We start from the raw sequence: 24,520 nt of genomic DNA, 5'->3' as shown, positions 1-24,520 counted from the left end.
TTTCACCTCTAGTCCAATGAGGAAACATGTCAATGATTCACCTACCGGTAGTGCTTTAACCCTTTTTCTGATTTTGTACAGGGCAACACCAACTGGGGAGAAAAGTCCAGCAGAGTTATTCCATGGTTGCCAGTCACGCATGCTCCTGCATCTCCTACTGCTGGCTCCACCAGTGCCACCTGCTCCACTGTCTCCGTGCTTCATGCAGGGAACCTGGGTGTGGGTGCAGAGTTTCGGATGCTACGTCAAATGGGTCCCAGCAGTTATCTGGTAGTGAAGGGGCTCCTGTGTGTTCACCTTGGATACTGGTGAGTGACCCATCACCAAAACCCACTCAGCCTGGAGCTAGGTGACCAGCTGCCTCAGTCCCCAATCATGCTCCAGGAAATTCCCTGCATCATCACTGCAAGACTTCCCAGTGCTTCCCTATCTTCATTTTTTCCCATTCCCATTCTGGAGACTTTATTTCCTTCTCACAAGCAGCTCAGCATGCCACCTCCAGCTATGCACTCATCACTCTCCTTTTTTTGGGCCACTCTCTGATGATCATATTTTGATGGGGCCATAGTTGGGAGTGCCTCCAGACCTTCCTTAGTAGCACAACGAGGATGCAGTTACCCTTTCGAGTCAGATGTGCAACTGGAGCTCCTTCTGGCCTTAAGCCTCTGAGTGGGCCAACCACGAGCTGGCCAAGCCCACATGCCCCTCCAACATTTCCATGTACAACTATCTTGGTCAGTGTGCCCCTTGGCATCACACCAGATGCTGGACTCACCATGCAGCGCCACTCTTCATTCATGCAAGGGAGAAGGACTGTGGTGATCCACTGGCCTACCACCCTCTTCAGTAAGCATCGAACACCATTGATGCCATCGCTGCCAACCAGTCGCAGTTACGACCTGCCTACTTATTCTGCCTTCCCTTCATTACCACGGGGCTCAGCCACCAGAGGGGCACCACTGCAGATCTGCTGTGCAGGATGTCTGTGCAGGTCACCCTCTAATGATTTATTTATGTGGTTGCCACAAACCACTCAGGTCTTTCTGCCTTTGCTCACAGTACTGTGCACTTACTGTTTTCTATAAATGAAACTATTTGCTGTTATACTGGATTATTCCTGTTGCTTGCTCTTTTGGACTGTGTACTACACTTTTCATACTTTTAAGAACTTGGACTGTAAAAGTATCAGTTGACTGGTGTGCCAGTGTTGCAACTCACAACAACATTTATATCTCTATCATTCAGTTGGCTGGCTGTATGCCACACTCCATTTCTCCCTACATTGTGTTTGCAGCAACAGTACCCAATATCCTGAATAATTTGTGTTATGTATTCTGTTCTTTGTTTGCTCCCTACAACTTATCCCTGCTACTGCTCTCTCCCATGACCAATTAAATATTCTTGATGCTTTTGTCTGTGTCCCTTGTTTATTATCCCTTATTTTTGCACTATGATTGCACATTTCATTTTTAACAATACTTCTGAACATCAATCTTCCATTTAATAAAATCTCATCAGGTTTCAAATCCTCTACATTGTTACTGAATATTAAGCTGAAGATATACACCACAGACAACAAAGGGAATTAGACATATCAGCTGTTGTGGAATACCATATGGAGAATTGGGAAAAAATACAATTTGAAGAGATGAGAAGCTTGGTGTTTGCATCATTAGGCTGGGATTCAATTAAAAACAGTTGGCTGAGACTATTATAATCCCACAATTTCAACAGAGCTTAGGGTACATCCTTAGCAGAGGACGAAGTTGGTGTTTTGGATAGTGACCAAAAATAAAAAGAAGCAGCTTCGCAGTTAAAAAGTGGTAGAGCCGGCATCTGGCTTCTGCAACATCAGCTAGTGGATGGTGCAGCTGTCTTTCACTGACAGACTTATTTTTAAATGCACACATTATTTTGATACCCCTCTGTGAAGTTCTGAACTTGGTCCTTTGATCATAAAAGCATGTCAGTGCCAATACAAGCAATCAGCAGTTTCATCCTGATGACATGGTTGTGACAGCTGTAGAAAAGTGGAGGATTTTATTACAGTATGACACTATGACATACACAGGGAAAGTTGCTACTCAGATGTTTTCACCACTGTTAGTGTTTAATTTCTTCACAGTTATGTGGTCCAAACATGTTTAATAATTATTAGTTTAATTCCAGGCAAATATTTGACATCAGCCATTTTTTTTATCTGAAGAGGGTTTTCATCATGAGCAGCTTTCTTGTTTCTGCCTTCATGGTATGTTGCTTTGTACTCACAATATTTGTTTGACAACAAAAATTTTGGTGCTAGGTAGCCACAACCAGTACAACACTATTGCATCAGTTTGCCCTTGGCCAGTGTGTGACAGACTTCACATCAAAACATCAATGTACATGCCCTCATGCACAACAGTACTGAAGTGTCATGCACAACATTAACTTTGGCACTGTTATCTGCGAACATTTACCCACTTCCGTTAGTTCCTCACTGACATACGAGTTAAACAGCAGGGACAAAAGTCTCAACCCTCTCTCTCACCATTTTAACATGAGCTTATCTTTCAATACTTTCACGTCTACTATTCCTACTTGGTTTTGTGGCTATTTTTTGTTATTATTTATCAGTTTTCCTGTTTCATCCTCTCTCTTTCATATGTTGAACATCTTCCTCTCCTTTGTACTGCCTTAGGCTTTTTTGAAATACACAGAAGTCACTAGGGAGTCTTGGTTTTTCATTATTGAGCTTATTATTACAAAGTACAAATATGACTTTCTTCTTTGTAAATCTAATTCTTCTGAAATCAGTTACTATTTGAACAGAGTAGCTTGTTTTTCTTCATACACTTTTGTATAACTGGCAGTGAAATGAAAACAAGACAAATGAAAAAAGTAAGTAAACTATTTATCATATTCCTGTGGAAGACCCAAGTGCAACACATGCCCAATCCTCCTAAATCACATTTCCTATTCCATTCCTGTCATAGGCTTATCCTACCCATCAGAGGCCAGCCCACATGTGAAAGCAGCCCTGTCATATACACCTCTGCTGCAATCATCACATAGCTTTCTATATTTGTATGACTACCAACCAGCTATCCACCAGGACAAATGGCCACCACCAAACTGCAGCCAACAGCAAAGTAAACTACCTTCTGGCACAACAAGCAGCTGAACATAACATGCTTGATTTCAATGGCTGCTTCTCCAGGCCATCTGGATCCTTCCATCCACCATCAGCTTTTCTGAACTGTGCTGATGGGAATTATTCTTACAACACATTATCTGCTCTCAAAATTACCCCAGACTATCTACAGTAACCTATTGTCCCCACACCCTACACTTAACAGTTTCCGTCCCCTCTATCCTATCACCTCCTCCCTATTCTCATTCCCTCACCCCCATGTGTCCTGCCCTCTGCCAAAGCAGCTGCCTGCTTTTCCCTTCCCTGCTCCTCTCATTTTTCACTCTCCAATTCCTGCTCCCCACAGCCCTGCCCTACAGTCTCTTGATGCTACGCGTGTTGGCAGTCTAGCCCCTGCACTCTCCACCAGACAGCACTCTTCTCTCTCCCCACCTGTACCCTGCTATTCCTTCCCCTTCCCCACACCCTCCAGAATGCTGCTTCTCTTCTATTGACAGTTGCATTTCAGTTAGAGCTGCCACATATGGTGGTCACATGTGCACCAAGTGTGTTTGCTTGTGTGAATGAATATATGTGTGTGTGTGGGGGGGGGGGGCATTCGTGCGAGAGAGAGAGAGAGAGAGAGAGAGAGAGAGAGAGAGAGAGAGAGTGTGTGTGTGTGTGTGTGTGTGTGTGAGAGTATTTTTTCACTGTGCCTGCTTGCAACTCAGTGTCTTATCTTTAGAGTAAGTATCAATCTACCTTTTCCCTATATTGTTGATATTCCAACACGGAGTTTCCATATTTGATTTTAAGTAAACTATTTATTATTTGAAAAGTAAGCACTGCAACTGTTAATAGATTTCTCCCACTGTGAGACATATGGGCAGCTCACATGTTTGCAAGGTTGTTTTGAACACTGTAAAAGTTTCATTGGGAAGCCCTTGTATAAACAGTTATGTTGATAACTTTCAAAATAATAAACAGTTTACTTACTTTTTTCCATCTGTCTCATTTTAATTTGACTGTGCCTTATACACTGTACCAACTAACAGCTTATGAACATGATGCATCACATTGTTCATGCAACACCCCTCAAGACTCCTCACATTTATGTGCTTATGTGCTCTCCAGTAGATCGTAACACTTATTTCAGATTGTATAACTGTCCTCATTTCAACAACTACAAACATACTTGTTGATTAAGATTATAACCACAATAACAACTCAAGATTCATTACTAAAATTATCAGTTTGCTCTTTGTGACATAACCAAACACAATGAAGCACCAGAGAAACTGGTATAGGCATGCATATTAAAATACAGAGATATGTAAACAGGCAGAATATGGCACAGTGGTCAACAACACCTATATAAGACAAGAAGTCTCTGGCGCAGTTGATTGATCGGTTACTGCTGCTACAATGGCAGGTTATCAAGATTGAAGTGCGTTTTAATGTGGTGTTATAATCGGTGTGCGAGGGATGGGACACAGCATCTCCGAGGTAGAGGTGAAGTGGGGATTTTCCCGTACGACTATTTCACGAGTGTACCTTGAATATCTGGAATCCAGTAAAACATCAAATTTCTGACATTACTGTGGCCAGAAAAAGATCCTGCAAGAACAGGAACAGTGATTACCGAAGAGAATCTTTCACCATGGCAGAAGTGCAACCCTTTTGTAAATTGCTGCAGATTTCAATGCTGGGCCATCAACAAGTGTCACCATGTTAACAATTCAACAAAACACCATTGATATGGGCTTTTGGAGCCAAAGGCCTACTCGTGTACCTTGATGACTGCACAACACAAAGTTTTACCCTCCCCCAGGAACTGTCAACACTGACATTGGACTGTTGACTGGAAACATGTTGCCTGGTTAGATGAATCTCATTTCAGATCGTATTGAGGGGATGGGCATGTACGGGTATGGAGACAACCTCATGAATCCATGGACCCTGCATGTCATCAGGAGAATGTTGAAGCTGGGGGAGGCTCTGTAATGGTGTGGGCAGTATGCAGCTGAAGTGATACAGGACCCCTGATACGTCTAGATATGACAGGTGACACGTACGTAAACATCCTCTTTCATCACCTGCATCCATTCATGTCCATTGTGCATTCCAATGGACTTGGGCAACTCAAGCAGAACAATGCAACATGGCACACATCCAGAATTGCTACAGAGTGGCTCCAGGAACACTCTTCTGAGTTTTAACACTGCTACTGGCCACAAAACTCCTCAGACATGAACACTGTTGAGCATATCTGGGATGCCTTGCAACGTGCTGTTCAGAAGAGATCTCCACTCCCTCTTACTCTTACGGATTTATGGACAGCCCTGCAGAATTCATGGTGTCACTTCTCTCCAGCACTACTTCAGACATTAATCAGGTCCATGCCACATTTTGTTGCGGCACTTCTGTGTGCTCAAGGGGGCCCTACACCATATTAGGCAGGTGTACCAGTTTCTTTGGTTCTTCAGTGTATAATAGTGGCATTCATACATAAAGTACGACAAAAGGAGAGAAAAAGCAAAATAAGATACTAATTAGTCTGCCACTCTGCAAAATATTCAGTGATACCCTACAATTATTGAAGGGGCAATGGGAAAATTCTGAAACTTGTACCAGGCTCCTCTAGTTCACAGGTGGCGTGTAGCAAGCAACAGGTAAAATGAGAACTGATTATGCATTAGAAAAAGTGTTTAATTAACAATGTGGCACTGTACACAACATAGACATGTACAATAAAAGTTTTACAAAATTGTTATTTATTTATTTACATGTCAAGTTCCATAGGACTACATTGAGGAGCAAATCTACAAGGTCATGGAACATGTCAGTACATGAAACTACAACATAAAAGTAATAACAGATAAAAATAAAATGTTTATGAACCAGAAAACGTCAAACCACAAGTTTAGGTAAACACAATCAACAATACAACAAGAATCCCCTTAATTTTTCAAGAAACTCCTCAACAGAACAGGAGGAATGATCCATGAGAAAACTTACAGTTTTGATTTGAAGGTGCATAGATTACTGCTAAAATTTTTGAATTCTTGTGGTAACTTATTGAAAATGGATGCAGCAGTATACTGCATACCTTTCTGCACAAGAGTTACGGAAGTCCGATCCAAATGCAGGATTGATTTCTGCCGAGTATTAACTGAGTGAAAGCTGCTCATTCTTGATCGATTCAAATGTCTCTCAGCACTATGGGACTTAACATCTGAGGTCATCAGTCCCCTAGAACTTAGAACTACTTAAACCTAATTAACCTAACGACATCACACACATCCATGCCCGAGGCAGGACTTGAACCTATGACTGTAGCGACAGCGCGATTCCACACTGATGTGCCTAGAACCACTTGGCGACAACGGCTGGCTGCTCATTCTTGGGAATGAGCTAATATTGTTAACAAGAAATATATATATATATAAAATAGAGGGAAACATTCCACGTAGGAGAAATATATCTAAAAACAAAGATGATGTGACTTACCAAATGAAAGTGCTGGCAGGTCAACAGACACACAAACAAACACAAACATACACACAAAATTCAAGCTTTCGCAACAAACTGTTGCCTCATCAGGAAAGAGGGAAGGAGAGGGAAAGACGAAAGGATGTGGGTTTTAAGGGAGAGGGTAAGGAGTCATTCCAATCCCAGGAGCGGAAAGACTTACCTTAGGGGGAAAAAAGGATGGGTATACACTCGCACACACACACATATCCATCCACACATATACAGACACAAGCAGACATATTTAAAGACAAAGAGTTTGGGCAGAGATGTCAGTCGAGGCAGAAGTGCAGAGGCAAAGATGTTGTTGAATGACAGGTGAGGTGTGAGTGGCGGCAACTTGAAATTAGCGGAGATTGAGGCCTGGTGGATAACGGGAAGAGAGGATATATTGAAGAGCAAGTTCCCATCTCCGGAGTTCGGATAGGTTGGTGTTAGTGGGAAGTATCCAGATAACCCGGACGGTGTAACACTGTGCCAAGATGTACTGGCCGTGCACCAAGGCATGTTTAGCCACAGGGTGATCCTCATTACCAACAAACACTGTCTGCCTGTGTCCATTCATGCGAATGGACAGTTTGTTGCTGGTCATTCCCACATAGAATGCGTCACAGTGTAGGCAGGTCAGGTGTTAGATCACGTGGGTGCTTTCACACGTGGCTCTGCCTTTGATCGTGTACACTTCCAGCCTTGCCTCTCAATCCTTCTTAAAAAAACCTAATCCTACTCCCAACATCACCACTGCTAAAGCCCAGGCTATCCGTGATCTGAAGGCTGACCGGTCCATCGTCATCCTTCCGGCGGACAAGGGTTCCACGACCGTGGTACTTGATCGTCGGGAATATGTGGCTGAGGGACTGCGTCAGCTTTCAGACAACACCACATACAAAGTTTGCCAAGGTAATCCCATTCCTGATGTCCAGGCGGAGCTTCAAGGAATCCTCAGAACCTTAGCCCCCCTACAAAACCTTTCACCTGACTCCATCAACCTCCTGACCCCACCGACACCCCGCACCCCTACCTTCTACCTTCTTCCTAAAATTCACAAACCCAATCATCCCGGCCGCCCCATTGTAGCTGGTTACCAAGCCCCCACAGAACGTATCTCTGCCTACGTAGATCAACACCTTCAACCCATTACGTGCAGTCTCCCATCCTTCATCAAAGACACCAACCACTTTCACGAACACCTGGAATCCTTACCCAATCCGTTACCCCCAGAAACCATCCTTGTAACCATTGATGCCACTTCCTTATACACAAATATCCCGCACGTCCACGGCCTCGCTGCGATGGAGCACTTCCTTTCACGCCAATCACCTGCCACCCTACCTAAAACCTCTTTCCTCATTACCTTAGCCAGCTTCATCCTGACCCACAACTTCTTCACTTTTGAAGGCCAGACATACCAACAATTAAAGGGAACAGCCATGGGTACCAGGATGGCCCCTTCGTACACCAACCTATTCATGGGTCGCTTAGAGGAAGCCTTCTTGGTTACCCAGGCCTGCCAACCCAAAGTTTGATTTATTGATGACATCTTCATGATCTGGACTCACAGTGAAGAAGTACTCCAGAATTTCCTCTCCAACCTCAACTCCTTTGGTTCCATCAGATTCACACGAATCTGCTCCAGTCCGGAATCCCTGAAGCATTACACCAACAACCTGACAACAGCTTTCGCATCCCGCAACTACCCTCCCGACCTGGTAGAGAAACAAATAACCAGAGCCACTTCCTCATCCTCTCAAACCCAGAACCTCCCACAGAAGAACCACAAAAGTGCCCCACTTGTGACAGGATACTTTCCAGAACTGGATCAGATTCTGAATGTGGCTCTCCAGCAGGGATACGACTTCCTCAAATCCTGCCCTGAAATGAGATCCATCCTTCATTAAATCCTCCCCACTCCACCAAGAGTGTCTTTCCGCCGTCCACCTAACCTTCGTAACCTCTTAGTTCATCCCTATGAAATCCCCAAACCACCTTCCCTACCCTCTGGCTCCTACCCTTGTAACCGCCCCCGGTGTAAAACCTGTCCCATGCACCCTCCCACCACCACCTACTCCGGTCCTGTAACCCTGAAGGTGTACACGATCAAAGGCGGAGCCACGTGTGAAAGCACCCACGTGATCTACCAACTGACCTGCCTACACTGTGACGCATTCTATGTGGGAATGACCAGCAACAAACTGTCCATTCGCATGAATGGACACAGGCAGACAGTGTTTGTTGGTAATGAGGATCACCCTGTGGCTAAACATGCCTTGGTGCACGGCCAGCACATCTTGGCACAGTGTTACACCGTCCGGGTTATCTGGATACTTCCCACTAACACCAACCTATCCGAACTCCGGAGATGGGAACTTGCTCTTCAATATATCCTCTCTTCCCGTTATCCACCAGGCCTCAATCTCTGCTAATCTCAAGTTGCCGCCACTCACACCTCACCTGTCATTCAACAACATCTTTGCCTCTGCACTTCTGCCTCGACTGACATCTCTGCCCAAACTCTTTGTCTTTAAAATGTCTGCTTGTGTCTGTATATGTGTGGATGGATATGTGTGTGTGTGCGAGTGTATACCCGTCCTTTTTTCCCCCTAAGGTAAGTCTTTCCGCTCCCGGGATTGGAATGACTCCTTACCCTCTCCCTTAAAACCCACATCCTTTCATCTTTCCCTCTCCTTCCCTCTTTCCTGATGAGGCAACAGTTTGTTGCGAAAGCTTGAATTTTGTGTGTATGTTTGTGTTTGTTTGTGTATCTGTCGACCTGCCAGCACTTTCATTTGGTAAGTCACATCATCTATGTTTTTAGATATATTTTTCCTACGTGGAATGTTTCCCTTTACTATAACCATATATATATATATATATATATATATATATATATATATATATATATATATATTTTTTTTTTTTTTTTTTTTGAGAGGCCAATGTCAAAATACCCAGACTCACGAACAGGGGTCTACAAGAGGTTCGTAACTTACACCACTTATTGCCTGAACCACCCGTTTCTGAGCCAAAAATATCCTTTTAGAATGGGAAGAGTTACCCCAAAATACAATACCATATGACATAAGTGAACGAAAATAAGCAAAGTAGACCAATTTTCATGTCAAACGATCACTTACTTCAGATACCGTTCGAATAGTAAAAATGGCAGCATTAAGTCTTTGAACAAGATCCTGAATGTGGGCTTCCAACGACAGTTTACTATCTATCTGAACACCTAGAAATTTTAACTGTTCAGCTAAACTAATTATATGCCCATTCTGTGAAATTAAAATGTCAGGTTTTATTTAATTGTGTGTTGGAAACTGTACAAACTGAGTCTTACTGTGATTTAGCATTAGTTTATTTTCTACAAGCCATGAACTTATGTCATGAATTGCACTAGTTGAAACCAAGCCAATGTTGCACACAACATCCTTTACTACTAAGCTAGTGTCATCAGCAAACAGAAATATTTTAGAGTTACCAGTAATGCTAGAGGGCATATCATTTATATAAATAAGGAACAGGAATGGCCCCAACACTGATCCCTGGGACAACCCCCATTTGGTCATACTACATTCAGACCCCACTTCATAGCCATTCTCAACACTGTGAATAATGACCTTTTGCTGTCTCTTATTAAAGTAAGAGGTGAACAAATTGTGAGCTAATCCCCTTATTCCGTAATGGTCCAACCTCTGGAGCAATATTTTGTGATCAACACGATCAAACGCATTAGTTAAATCAAAAAGTATGCCTAGCATTCGAAACCTTTTGTTTAACCCATCCAGTATATCACAGAGAAAAGAGATTATAGCATTTTCAGTTATTAAATGACTTCTAAAGCCGAACTGTACATTTGATAGCAAATCGTGTGATATAAAATGATCAATTATCCTTACATACACGGCCTTTTCAATAACTTTATCAAACACTTATGGCATAGAAATAGGTCTAAAATTGTCTATATTAACCCCTTCTCCCTTTTTATAAAGTGGTTTTACTACTGAGTACTTTAATTGTTCAGGAAACTGACCATTCCTAAAGGAAAAATTCAAATATGGCTAAATCCAGGGCTAACATGTGCAGCACAGTACTTTAATATTCTGCTAGGCACTCCATCATATCCATTACAGTCCTAAGTCTTCAGTGATTTAATTATTGACTCAATCTCTTCCTTGTCAGTGTCACAGAGGAGTATTTCAGACATCAATCTCGGAAAGGCATTTGCCAAGACAGTGATACGAATTCCTGTAGAAACTAAATTTTTATTTAATTCACCACTAATGCTCAGAAAATGATTGTTAAATACTGTACATATATCTGATTTATCAGTAACAGAAATATTTTTACTACGAACTGACTTCATATTATCGACCTTGTGCTGCTGACCAAACACTTCCCTCACAACTACCAAACGGTTTCAATTTTATCTTGTGAATTAGCTATTCTATTTGTGTACCACATACTCTTTGCCTTCCTGGTAACATTTTAAGCACCTTACGGTACTGTTTGTAATAGGCTACTGTAGCTTGATTGCAACCACTTCTAACGTTTTGATATATTTCCCGCTTTGTTCTACATGATATCCTTATCCCACTAGTCAGTCACCCAGGCTGCTTTTTACTGCTGCTACCCCATTTAGAATGTTTTAATGGAAAGCAACTCTCAAAGAGCATGAGAAATGTGTTAAGGAAAGCATTATATTTGTCATCTACATTATTGGCACTATAAACATCCTACCACTCTTGTTCCTTTACGAGGTTTAAAAAACTCTCTATTGCTGCTGAATTAACTTTCTTATATTGTTTGTAATGACATTTGTTTGAGTACAAAAGCCTTTTAGTGTTAAAATGTGTGCATCATGGTCTGAAAGGCCTCTTGCCGGGGAAGATGTCTGACAAATGGGGAAAACCCCTTTCTTTCTCTTGGCAAGGCCATTTCCACCCACATTTATATCACATAATAAGTCTGATGTAAGCTTGTGACAGGCATTACCAGCTTTTCCCTCAACCAACCTTACTTTCACAAGCACTACACACTCTCTTTAGTGTAAAGTAAGAAATAGTGTGGAAATAACGTTTGCTGTGGACATTTTCCTCGGACATGCATTCACTTCAAACTTCCTTGGATGCTGCCTCAATAAGGTTTTTTTCTCTAAATTCCACACAAGTCAAGGAACCTAATAAAATACAATGATGTACCTTTGAGGAGAGTATCTTAAGTCTTTCTTTGCAGGCACTCAAAAGCTTGATCTGGGTATGTGGTTGCTTGTCTTCATTATATGGTTTCCAATCTCCACTCTCACGTTAACAGAATCACAATATTTACTGAACTTAAATGGACAAAATGTAGAGACACTTTGGATAAATCAAAGCCTTCAATACCATGCACTGACTTCGACCAATGAAGTCATAACAATCCTCAAAATGCAGCACAAACATGATTTCAAAATGATGGCTAATGACATTACCTGTTCCATGGTGCCAAAATAAAAACATCAAATACAGAATTCTATTAATTCTTAATAATAAATATCGAAGCTAATGGTACAACCTGGGAAATCAGTGTTTTGGGCAGGGATAAAATAAAATAACTGCAAAATCACAAAAATAGCAAAATATAAAAAAAGTCACAAGCAGAGAAACACGATACAATGGTTGATTTCAAAGATGCAAAAAACACTAAATTAGCTTGAACTAACTGCTGCTCTGAGCTAGATAGCTCAACTTGAAACACTGATACCAACACAAAACGCCAGCAGTACAAAAAACAATACCAGTACACAAGGCAAAAATGGTGGCAATCAACAAAATGCTGTATTGAAAGAAAACAAAAGGATTCATAGGTTAACATCACTGTAATGCACAAACTGAGCCTCAGTTTATCAAAGCAAGCAGCATGCCAGGCAAGACTTTTATATTCGAAAGGAAAATGTACTCAAAAGAAAGTCTAAGTTCATGTAAATTTTAATCACTATTTTCTCTTGTTACTATGAAAACCAAGATAATGTTTGATCTCTGTCTGCTGAATGATATTACCCACTACAACACTACTAAGTCATGCTTCAAAACAAATGGGTGGTATCTAAAGTTGAAGTTGACCTGACTTTGCTATATTCAAGATCAAAAGGCTTTTGGAAACAATGAAAGTCTGAAAGTGAGGCAACATTTGTGAAACTTTTCAATCTTAAAGCTAGTTATGTGACTGGTCTGGTAAGCAGCAGTAATCAGGTAATTCTTTAATTGAGGATAACATCTTTTGTTATTTACTTAAGTTGATTGCTCAAACCATGCACTATAGTTTCATGCTCAAGGTGGAATGGAAAGAAAACAGAATGAAAATGCCTTGTAAACACAGAACAGTTTATACCATATCTTTAAGTTCCTCAGGGATATTAGGCACTGTTGTAGGTTTAGAGATTAACATTGAGATTTCTATTGTGTGGCAGATTTGTTACACTTTTATCAAGAGGATGGCACAATAACTTACATGAAGCCACAGTTTTACATTCAGTTTCTATAAGTTCTGAAGTTTAAAGTAGCTTAATTCATAGTATCTTGATTGTAACACAACATCCAACCTAGTAAATCCATCTGGTAATGCTTAGTGTGGGCCCCCACTATATCAGAGGTAAATGTATCCATTCTCAGCTATGAAACACATAGATTTTGTTTCATTCAAATGTATGTATGGTATTTGGTTGCTGGTAATTCACATCTACATGACTGTGTTGGTAGCTGACATCATATGTAAAGCAATCAACAGCGGTGGAATAAATTATGCTGCATTCAAAGACTTCTTCTGTTAGAAATAGTCCGTCTCGCTATTATTACACATTTTTACCAATGCCTTTTCCTCTCACAGTGAGGCACTGTTTGCACCTGAACTTAGGAAGTTAAGAATTCACCACCTTCTACCATTACAAACTGTGACAGTCTAGGAGATACGAGTATCTGGTACATATCCTTTGGCTGTTTTGCTCTAAATCACTTTTTGAGATGTTGTAGTTTTCGTAAACAACAGCACATTTATTGACATTTTATAAGTTTGACACAACATACAGAAATAAGATGAAAAACAATATACATAATTAAACATAAAATGCACCGTACTGTTAAATAAAGAAAACTTTTTTATATATCTCATACTCACATCTGGCCAGCCATCACACTTAACATCTGCCAGTAACTTTTCTGTAATACACACTACATTTAGTCTGGCTCGAAACCGATTCACATTCACTCTGTAATGGGAGACTTCTACTTTTTCTCCCTTTTGTCGGAACGCCTTAAGCTGAAAAGCTGGTGTCGCCTCGCAGTCGCATGTCACAGTCTGTAATGAAAGACAAAATAACTGTTAACTTCAACTGTGAATTGTGAAGCAGGAAAATTTTTAAAAATGTCATGCATAAGTGTAGCACATTATTTTGGCAACAACTGTATTTTACTTTATTTATTATGTAACCTATCTGGTGTACAAATACAGAATGATAGTATAGGGAACATAGTGATTTTATGGATTATGTAAGATGATGTGATGGCAAATATGGGTGTGGACTAATATCATTCCTACTTTCAACTCGGCCAAGTATTTAGCATCCATACTCAGTCCCCACATCAGAAAATGCAAACATCATATTTCCAATTCTCTGGTTTTTATTCATTGTTTTAAGTCTTAATGTTACAGTCCCAAGGATTTGCACATTAGTTTTGATGTTGGGTCACTTTTTACCAGAGGCACTCTTGAAAATTCTTTGCAGTTAACTAGTGAAAAATTGGACAAGGGAACAACTAATCTTGGTCACTGTGCATTGATGTTGACATATCTTTTATTTAATGACAAACACTTTGAACAAAGTGATGGAGTGGCTGTGGGAAGCCCATCATCCCTCATAGTTGCCAGTTTGTTTATGGAAGATTTTGAGGATATGGCACTGAAGACAGTGTTCTTAAATCTAACTTGTTTTTGAAGATACGTCAAAGATATGTTTATGGTATGGCCACATGAGAGGGATGCTCTGGATCATTTCCTAGATCATTTTCATTGCCTGCATCCCAATATTAAGTTCATGAAGGAAGTTCAAAAAATGGAAAACTCCCATTTTTAGATGCTTTGGTCTATAGGATGGATGATGGGAAATGAGGACACAGTATTTATCATAAGCCCATGCATATGGGCCAAAACTTTCATGCATTAATTTGTCACCCATCATACCAATGCAAAGGGGTCCTACATACTTTGGTAAAAAGAGCTTATGCCATCTCAGATGCACACAATTTGACACAAGAACTGGATCATCTCAAAGCAGTGTTCAAGCAGAATGATTATAGCAACAATCAGATACATGGTGCTCTACAGATTGGACCTACGTGGAAACCAAAAGAAGATACAAGCAAATCAGTGATGTTCCTACCTTCTGCAGCAAGCACAAGCAAATCAGTGGCATTCCTAACTTTTGCAGGAAAAATATCTTCCAAAATAGGATGAATTCTAAAGAGGTTTGATATTAAAAGTTTATTCAATCCACAAGGAAAGACCACAGTGCTGCTTGGATGATTTTGGTTTGAGGAAGCCCTGTGTCTACAGAATTCCCTGCCACTGCAAGAAAGCCTATATTGGACAAATGAGTCAAGACAGTCCAGTATTGCTATGTGGAGCACCAGCGCCAGACGCATTTATTTCAGCCAGAAAAATCTGTAGTTGCAGGTCATTGTCTTACTGAAGGACATAAAATGTTATATGATGAGACATAAGTGGTTGCCCTTGTGTCACATTATTGGGTCTGTGTAATGAAAGAAGCTATTGAAATCCAGCTACCTGACAACATTATAATCAGGGATAAGGAGTGTCCTTTAAGTAAGAGTTGGAACCCGGTTTCGTTTGGCATTAAAAAGCAATGGTCTCTGATTCAGTCACCAAAAGGTGTCAGTGTTTGATATCGATTTATCATTTCCACGAGTTTTCACCACCGGTGCCCCGTTTCTTTGAGCTAGAGGGTGGTTACATTCTGGCGGCATATAAAGGAGCTGCCGCTGCAGTTTGATTTCAGTTCCAGCGAGTTAGTGCGACAGCTTACTCACCTGAAGATGACGAACATGTTAACCACCAAACTGTTGTGTCAAGATGACATTATGTGCCGGCTGGAGACCCGATATGAATATCAACAGCACTGACAGTTTACCCAAATGCCAAAATACAGAAGTAACTTCCTCAGAGCAACAGACGACTATGAACAACAAACTCAGCCCTTAGCTTCAAAAGACCTCCAGTAGATGGAACCATTAGAACAACTAGTCTCTGACCCACATAAAAACTGGGAAGTCTGGAAATCCTTTGAAAGACTACATACAGGAGCAACAAGATCAAAAGGAATTCTTCTAAAATCGTGATACACAGTATCATCAAACCCATGAATTTTGTTGAGGCCCAAAGAACACACCACATGTATTCCTTCTCTGATTGCCCATCCAGTGCAGCCTCAAGAACTTCATGCCAGTGAAGCACATCTGACCTCCTCTGTTTCTGGGCTACATTAGTGTAACTAACAAGCTCTGTTTCATCTGTAATACAAAATATGTATTGCAAGTGCCATAAGTACAGAAAAATTCTACTCTGATGACTTGTACTTCTTTTAATTAGTAAACTAATCTTTAAATCACTTTCAGATTTCCGATCTCATGCTTGCCTATATTTTACAACATGCACGAGACAAACTAAAATCTGCTTGGACTAACTTTATTCATGATCCAGTTAACTCTGAAAGATGATTATTAAGCACGCAGTCATCTAAAATGGCCAGAAATTTCTGGTACAATATTTTCAACTATAAACATTTTTATTCAGTCTGTAACACTGATAGACTTTTATTTTCTGGCATACAACATGATACATAAAATAAATTCACTATCCAAACCAGAAACATTTTTTGCACACTATTATTACATAATTTTCAGTTGCATCCATACAGGTGTTAAAGTATTGTTTGTGTACAAATGTGAAAAATATACATAGAAAGTTATTTTCAAAGAAATATTGTAATATTAAAAATTTGTCAAAGATATTTAATATTTTTAAAAGTCAGGGATATTAATTATTATTTTTCATAATTATTCTCAGCATCAATATTGAATTTTGGAATAATAGCATCAAAAAACTAAATTGTGATTAAAAACACAAAAAGATAAGTTTATTTGTATCTACTGATGTAGTTGTGAAGTAGTATCTTCATACAGCTTAGTGGATCTTTGATCACTATTTTGGTGGGATTGGGTTGTACAGAACTGTAAAAGTTGTATTCTGTTGTGGATACCAACTGGGCATGTTGTATTGTGATGATTTAATCTAAGAAGTTTCAAAGGATACAGACAGTATCCAAGTGTGTCACAATGGAAGCATGGTAGATGAAGGGGAAATAGTTGCCAATATCTTCAACAATCATTTTCTGAGAGCAACGGATCAAATTGGATGTAAAGGATGTATGGATGAAGCCATGAACCTTCTACAAAAAGCAGTGCAGAGAAAAATTAGCCAGATGTATGTACCCTACATCACAGCAGATGAGATTGAGAAGGTGATATGCCACATGAAAAACAAAAATTCCACTGGTATGGACAATATATCTATCAAAGTACTGAAACATTGCCACAAATATATTCTTAAAGTTCTGTGTCACATATTTAATGCATCTCTAAATCAAGGTACTGTCCCTAATAGACTAAAATTTGCAGTTGTTAAACCAATCTTCAAAAAGGGTGATAAAGCAGAGGTTTCTAACCACTGTCCAATTTCATTGTTAACAAGTCTTCCAAAATCCTTGAGAAACTTACGTGCAATAGAATCATGGCTCACCTTAATAAATATAACATCCTTAATAAAAATCAGTTTGGATTCCAAAAGAGTGTTTCAACTGAACAAGCCATTTCTCATTTGTCAACCAACTCCTTGAATCAATAAACAAGAAAATGTCACCTGTTGGAATCTTTTGTGATGTGTCAAAAGCATTTGACCGTGTAGATCACAAGATTCTACTAAGAAAGGCTGAGCATTATGGCTTAAAAGATAAAGTAGGGAAGTGGCTTGAGTCGTATCTAGATGACAGAAATCAGAAGGTAGTATCAAACAATTGTGCAAAGGCGCCTGCCAGCTCTGATTGGGGTACATTAAAATGTGGAGTGCCGCAGGGCTGGGTGCTTGGTCCCTTACTTTTCTTAATCTTTGTAAATGACCTCCCATGGTGTGTGGCCCAAGAAGCACACTTCACCCTATTTGCAGATGACATAACCATTATGATTGATAAGGTACCCAGCTGCAGTCTAGAGAACACTGTGATCACTATATTCCAAAAAGTTCTAGATTGGTTCACTGCAAATTGTCTGTCCCTCAATGTTAATAAGACTCATTTCATTCAGTTTCAAACAGTAAACAAAAAATTGGAAAATGTTGAAATAAAATGTGGAGGCAAAGAAATAGTGAAAGTTGTATCTTCCAAATTTCTGGGTTTACATACTGATAACAAACTAAACTGGTCTGTCCACATCACTGACCTATGTAAAAGACTGAATTCAGCAGCATTTGACATTCGCTCAATTGCATCTGTTTGTGACATGCAAACAATCAAAACTGCATATGTTGGTTATTTCCATTCACTTATGACATATGGCATCATATTCTGGGGAAATCAACCACAAGCAAATAAAGTCTTTGTTGCCCAGAAGAGAGTTATCACGATTATGAGCAGAGTGCATCCTAAATCTTCTTGCAGAAATTTATTTAAATAGCTCGGGATCCTCGCCATGCCTTGTAAATACATCTTGTCACTAATGTGCTTCATGAACAAAAATTATGCAATTTACAAAATGAATAGTGCGTACCATGATCACAATACGAGAAGAAAACATGATCTTCACAATGATTTAAAAAAATCTCAGCATGGTACAGAAAGGAGTTCATTATTCAAGTATAAAAGTGTTCAATAAACTTCCTGTACACATCAAATCAGTCATTGGGGATCTTACTAAATTCAAAACAGAGCTAAAACTTTATCTTTTGGATAATTCTTTCTATTCTTTACAGGAATTCTTTGATAATGTGTAATACTTCTTGAATTTGTGTTTATTTTCATGCAGTTCTAATAGAACTGACAACGTAGATTAGCATTTCACTTGTTGGCAGAATATTTTTTAGATGAATTACTTTCAATTTGTTTATGTAATCATATATGTCATTACTGCACTATTATTTATGCAATCATCTATGTCATTACTGTAGTATTATCTGTGTTGTTATCTGAATTTCTGTGTGTAATTGTTTGACATGTGGATGTCCTTTTCCATGTATATATGTTAAATTGGTTGCTTCATGATCATCTACATGTGGCTATTACTGTAATAACCTGACATGTTCTACATCCTAGTGACACATTCGCGTCAAGGATCCACGGAACTCGAAAATAAATAAAGAAGTATTGATTAAATATGGAAGAAGCAAATGAAATTCCTGTGACTTATGATTCACATTTATACATAAAACATTATGAATCCAAAGATCTCTTTCATAAAGCAGAAAACATAATACTTTCAAGACAAACTGTGCGACTGTATGAAGAACTGATAATAGGCACTGATGAAAAATTAAGTGAGGAACTCAATTATAAATTTACAGACTTAATGTAAAGGAAAAGTTCTAATCCTCAATCTCTTTTTTGCTTCCCAAGATATCGAAAAGCATTCAGGACAACCAATTCACTGCAAAAGTGAGTTGTACTAAATATAATTTTATTGTAAATTTGTCATAATTAAAAGAGATTAGGTTAGAAGTCATACTACAAGCAGCTGTAAATGCTCTTGGCAAGTTAATTACAGTCAAAATACGAGGATATGGCAAACAAAGTGATCCTCAAGTTTATTTTGTCAGACACAAGAAGGGAAGCCTAATATACTGCAAGGCAATCTACTACCACAGACATCAGTTCTACTACTTTATATATCTGCTGGAGGCAAGGCATTTCCAATGTTAAACCATTTCCTCAAATTTTACAACCAATGGGATTTTGACTCAAAGAACAAAAATTTCAACTGTCTCTCAAGATTATGATGAATTGTTGAAGGCACTTCTGAAATTATCAGCACTATATGGAGAATACTTCAGGAGCCTACAGGAATTTTCAATTAATTTGCTTACAATATCATAAAATGTCGATGTGCTCTGCTAAACACTGTTATTCAGACTCTGTATTAACTGTTTGGCATAAGTACATGGTATACACTTTGAAAACATCATTTTTAACTTACTTCTTAATACAACATTTTACGTACAGACTCTTTTTTACAAAGTTGTTCTCCTAAAAATTCTGCTAATGAATGAAATAGGCTTGCTAACAAAAAACTGTGCAGCTTACTCCTAATCAATGTGACTGGCATTCTTCGGTGTTTTTAGAAAAAAATTTAAACACTTCATCTGCTGTATAAACATGGCTGTTGTTAGCTTTTGCTAATCTGTTTAATGGTAAGACTAGATTCATACATGTTCTGATATTATATTCACGTCTTTGATTTGTAACAATTATGGATGACCGCAGGAAATGGAAAATTGAAACACAGAAGGAGGGAAGTGCAACTATAGGATGTTAAATAATGAATTAAGAAGGGAGGCAGAGAAAGCAAAGCAGAAATGGCTGACTGAAAAGTGAGACAAGATAGAGAAACTAGAGAAAGAAGGAAAATATGATTTGATGTACAAAGAAGCATTGGATTTGACATTCAGGGAAAAGAGAAACAACAATGGACTAAAGGAAGTAGAGGCAGCAGATGGTAAAATGGTGAGTGCACCCCAAGAAATAATGAGAAAATGGGAAGAATATACAGAATGGCTATAAGCTGCAGACAGCCAAACAAGTGAATAAGAGCCTGGGGTAGAAGAAGAAGATAAAGTTGCAGATGATGACAAACGAAATGCAATACTAACTAGTGAGATTTAAACATTTATGAAGGAGATGAAAAATGGAAAGACAATGGGAATTAATGAGATTCCTGAGGAACTGTTAAACTCATTGGAGAAAGAAGGGAAAAGGGAGTGGATTGAAATGTGTAATCAAATATACATGACAGGAAAATGGCCAAGGGACTTTACAGAAAATATCTTAATACCTATAGAAAAGAAAAAGAACAGAAAAAAGTGTGAGGAACATAGAACAGTGAGCCTGATATCGCATGCAGCCAAAGTCTTGCTGAGGACGATCAATAGAAGGCTATATGGAAAGCTGACTTGTGTAATAGGAGATGAACAATTTGGTTTCAGGTGAGCAGTGGGAACTAGAGAAGCCACTGGGCTACTGATAGTGATAGAGGAGAGGTACATGGAGAAGAAAAGGCAGTTGTATCTTGTTTTCATTAATCTTGAGAAGGCTTTTGACTGTGACAGATGGGACAAACTGATGGAAATCCTAAGAAAACATGGAGTTGACCGGAGGGATAGATGGCTAATTAGAAATTTATATTTGAACCAGAGAGCAAGAGTAAGAATAGGAGGTGTGATGAGTGAAGAAGTTGAACTGGGAAGAGGTGTAAGACAAGGTTGTTGTTTTTCACCAACACTGTTCAATATCTATCTGGAGGAAATTATTAATGAAAGTTTTGATGGAAGGAGAGGAGTTTGTAGAGGGGATTGGAGAGCGGAGTGTAAAAGATTTGCAGACAACATGGTATTGATGGCAGAGAATGCAAGAGAGATGGAACAAATGTTAGATGATCTAAACACAAAATTAGAAGACTATGGAGTGAAGATTAAAAAGAAGAAAATGAAAAGCATGGTAATTGGAGGAAAGGGGAGAAAATGCCGTATGAAAATAGGGGGAGAGGAAATTGAGCAAGTGAATAACTTCAGTTACTTGGGAAGTGTATAATGGATGATACATATTGCTCAACAGAAATTAGGAAAAGAATTGCAATGACAAAAGAAGGATTCAAGAGGAAACAGAAATTACTTTGCGGACTACTGAACAAAGATCTGAGGAAAAGACTTGCCAAATGTTACATCTGGAGCATTGCACTGTATGGTGCGGAGACCTGGACATAGAGGAAAGAAGATGAAAGAAGATTGAAGGCACTAGAGATGTGGATAAGGAGAAGAATGGAAAATGTGAAATGGGAAGATCACGTAAGAAATGTAGAAGTATTAAGAAGAGTTGGAGAAGAAAGAAACATGCTGAAAGTCATAAGAAAGAGAAAACGGAACTGGATTGGACATTGTTTGAGGAGGGACTGTTTATTGAAGGAAGGAATAGAAGGAATGGTGGAGGGAAAAAGGGGAAGAGGAGAAAGAAGATATCAAATGCTGGACAATATCAAAGGAGACAAATATTCAGAAATGAAAAGACTGGCTATGGACAGACAAAAGTGGAAGGGGCTTAATCCATGACAAGACCTGCCGAAAGGCAGAATACCATACTACTACTACTACTACTACTACCACCATGTTACGTAGTTCAGCCAGTATGTAATTAACACTGTCAAAACTTTGTACAGTGCTCACCGCTAAGATCTTATATTTAATGAATATAGGCTTCCAGTGTATACTATTACCTACCCTTGCCATTTCTGTTTTTTGTGTCCTTCTCAATTTCAATAATATCTTTTCTCTGTAGTTAACCCATTCCTCCACAGAGATTTATTTAAAAAATGAAAATTATGCTGCATTTACATATTAAAGATTGATACAGGACATCAGTTTCTTTAACACATATTATTTCTCTTGATAACTGAACTGTTACATGCGCAACATTTTAGAGTTCCATATTAGTCTGTTGTCAACTTCTATTCCCAAAACTTTTCATTTAGTTTTCTTACAATGGCAGTCTTTCAGCGCCTGCATCACATATTGTTCATATTTTTGGTCAGTCCTCCAATACATGGTTTATAGAAAGAAAAGTTGTATAATTTTCTGACAAGTCATTACTTCTATAAAGTATAAAAGAGGTCCTAATTTGATGTTTGTGGCAATTCATGCAGTTGACCACCAGAACACACACACTGCTTTCTTTCATAAACATAAGATTTGAATAGCTTCAAACAGTTTCCATACTACAGCTTAAACAGAAAAGCAGAATGCTCAACACAATTGAAGATTTGGCTCAGATCTGTAAGCATAATCTTTGAATGCTGATAAAATGTTTATCAGCTGTAACCAACTGTGAGATACTTAACATCTTACTCAGTTATGGTACTCATACATTGTGGTACATGGTGCTTTCAAAGACTGGAATAAGTGAAATCAGTCTTAGTGAGCAGGCTTTAATTTACTATCTTTCTTAAAAATTCCAGTCACTTTGGATGTTTCAAGCAGATCACAAAAAACACCTTCTGTGCAAGAAGTTAAACTATAGGTGCAACAACGTAATGTGTTACCTTCTTTCAATATGTTATTTGACATATCTCTGCTACATAAATTTTTAATTCCTTCAACAATTATATCAAACAAATAATGACTTTCTCACTAAAGAACTGAAAAGGTCAATTGAAGAAAGTGAGAACTCTCAATTTAGTAACAATTAGTCAGATCACTTTATCTGTTGTATATTATACTGCATCATATACTGATAACAAGTCATCACACAAGTTCTGCTAGGAAGCACTGTACACTATATAAATTATTTTGGCCTATTGTACTTCCAGTTTTTTAACAACAACTGAAAATATGCTCTTGTGTGTCAGCACTTTATTCCACTTACCCCTTCAATTGCCGAACACTGAAGAGCAACACAGAGATAAAATGAAGAATTGTACGCAAAGTGCACATGAAACAGGACAAAACTTCAACAAAGCCTCAAGCTGTGTTTTGCTAACACTCTGTCAAAAAATAAAACTGGACTGGATCTTGTTTTAAGTCAATAAACAAACCAAGGGTTGAGGAAATCTAAAAATGTTAATCAAACAATGGAAAAACCAGGATGGAGTAATCACAGTATTATGGAAAGGACAGATTGCTACCTACCACAGTGAGCAAATGTTGAGCTGCAGACAGGCATAACAAAGAGACTGCTAAAAACATGAGCATTCAACCAAAATTATCATTCTAAAGTAGACAACACACATAAATTCATGCAAGCACAACATACATACACATGACCACTGTCTCTGGCCTCCGAGGCCAGAGACAAATGTTGTGTGTCTGTGAGTTGTGCTTGCATGAATATGTATGTGTTTTCTACTTTAGAAGGTCTTTTGGGCATAAGCTCACATGTTTTGCTGAGCGGTCTTTTTGTTGTACCTGTCTGTGACTCAACATCTCCTCTACATGGTGAGTAGCAATCTATACTTTTCATAATATTGTCAAAAATGTAAATCTGTAATTCAGTCTGTAATTCTTCTAGTTAACTTGTCCAAAAAGCAATAGGTTTTGATGATTTTTGTCTTGCTGATCCCATAACTCCAGGAGGCAGACAAAAGCCTCCAAAACTTACTGTGTTGGGATATGAATAATAAATCACTAATATTTTATTCTAGTCAATTATAACACATTAGTTTTATTGTTTGAACATACTCGTATGTTTTATAATAGATTTGTAAACATTCATCCAAACAACAAAAATTTTACAATAAATATGGTTGCCACAGCCCCATGGTATAACTAACACAAGTTTGATAACTGGAGATTCAAGACACACAACTTTTTTTAAAATTAATTTTAGTGGTTGCTTTTGAAACAGTCCTTGCATGCTCCCATATACAAAAGTACTTTGAGACTGAACATCCTAGCAGTCTGGACTCACATTGAACGTGCTAATGTTTACTGCTTATTTTATGAATGCCTTTGTCTACATATGGCTTTTGTGTGTCTTGACTTGTACCGATAAATTATTTGTGCATACAAAGGCTGAAGAAG

At 38.8% G+C, this 24,520-nt stretch overlaps 1 protein-coding gene across 5 annotated transcripts in view; it reads right to left on the bottom strand.

Moving 5' to 3' along the window:
• Window positions 1-24,520, bottom strand: part of LOC126235831 (phospholipid transfer protein C2CD2L) — a 624,312-nt gene that overhangs the window by 159,473 nt on the left and 440,319 nt on the right. For all 5 annotated transcript variants that reach the window (XM_049944685.1, XM_049944683.1, XM_049944684.1 and 2 more), the window contains exon 3: window positions 13,796-13,975. In XM_049944685.1, coding sequence (XP_049800642.1) covers window positions 13,796-13,975 — 180 coding nt within the window. The remainder of the gene's footprint in view (window positions 1-13,795; window positions 13,976-24,520) is intronic.

The sequence above is a fragment of the Schistocerca nitens genome, chromosome 2 (assembly GCF_023898315.1).
Source record: "Schistocerca nitens isolate TAMUIC-IGC-003100 chromosome 2, iqSchNite1.1, whole genome shotgun sequence".
NCBI lineage: Eukaryota > Metazoa > Arthropoda > Insecta > Orthoptera > Acrididae > Schistocerca > Schistocerca nitens.
This window is presented reverse-complemented; position numbering and strand designations above follow the sequence as displayed.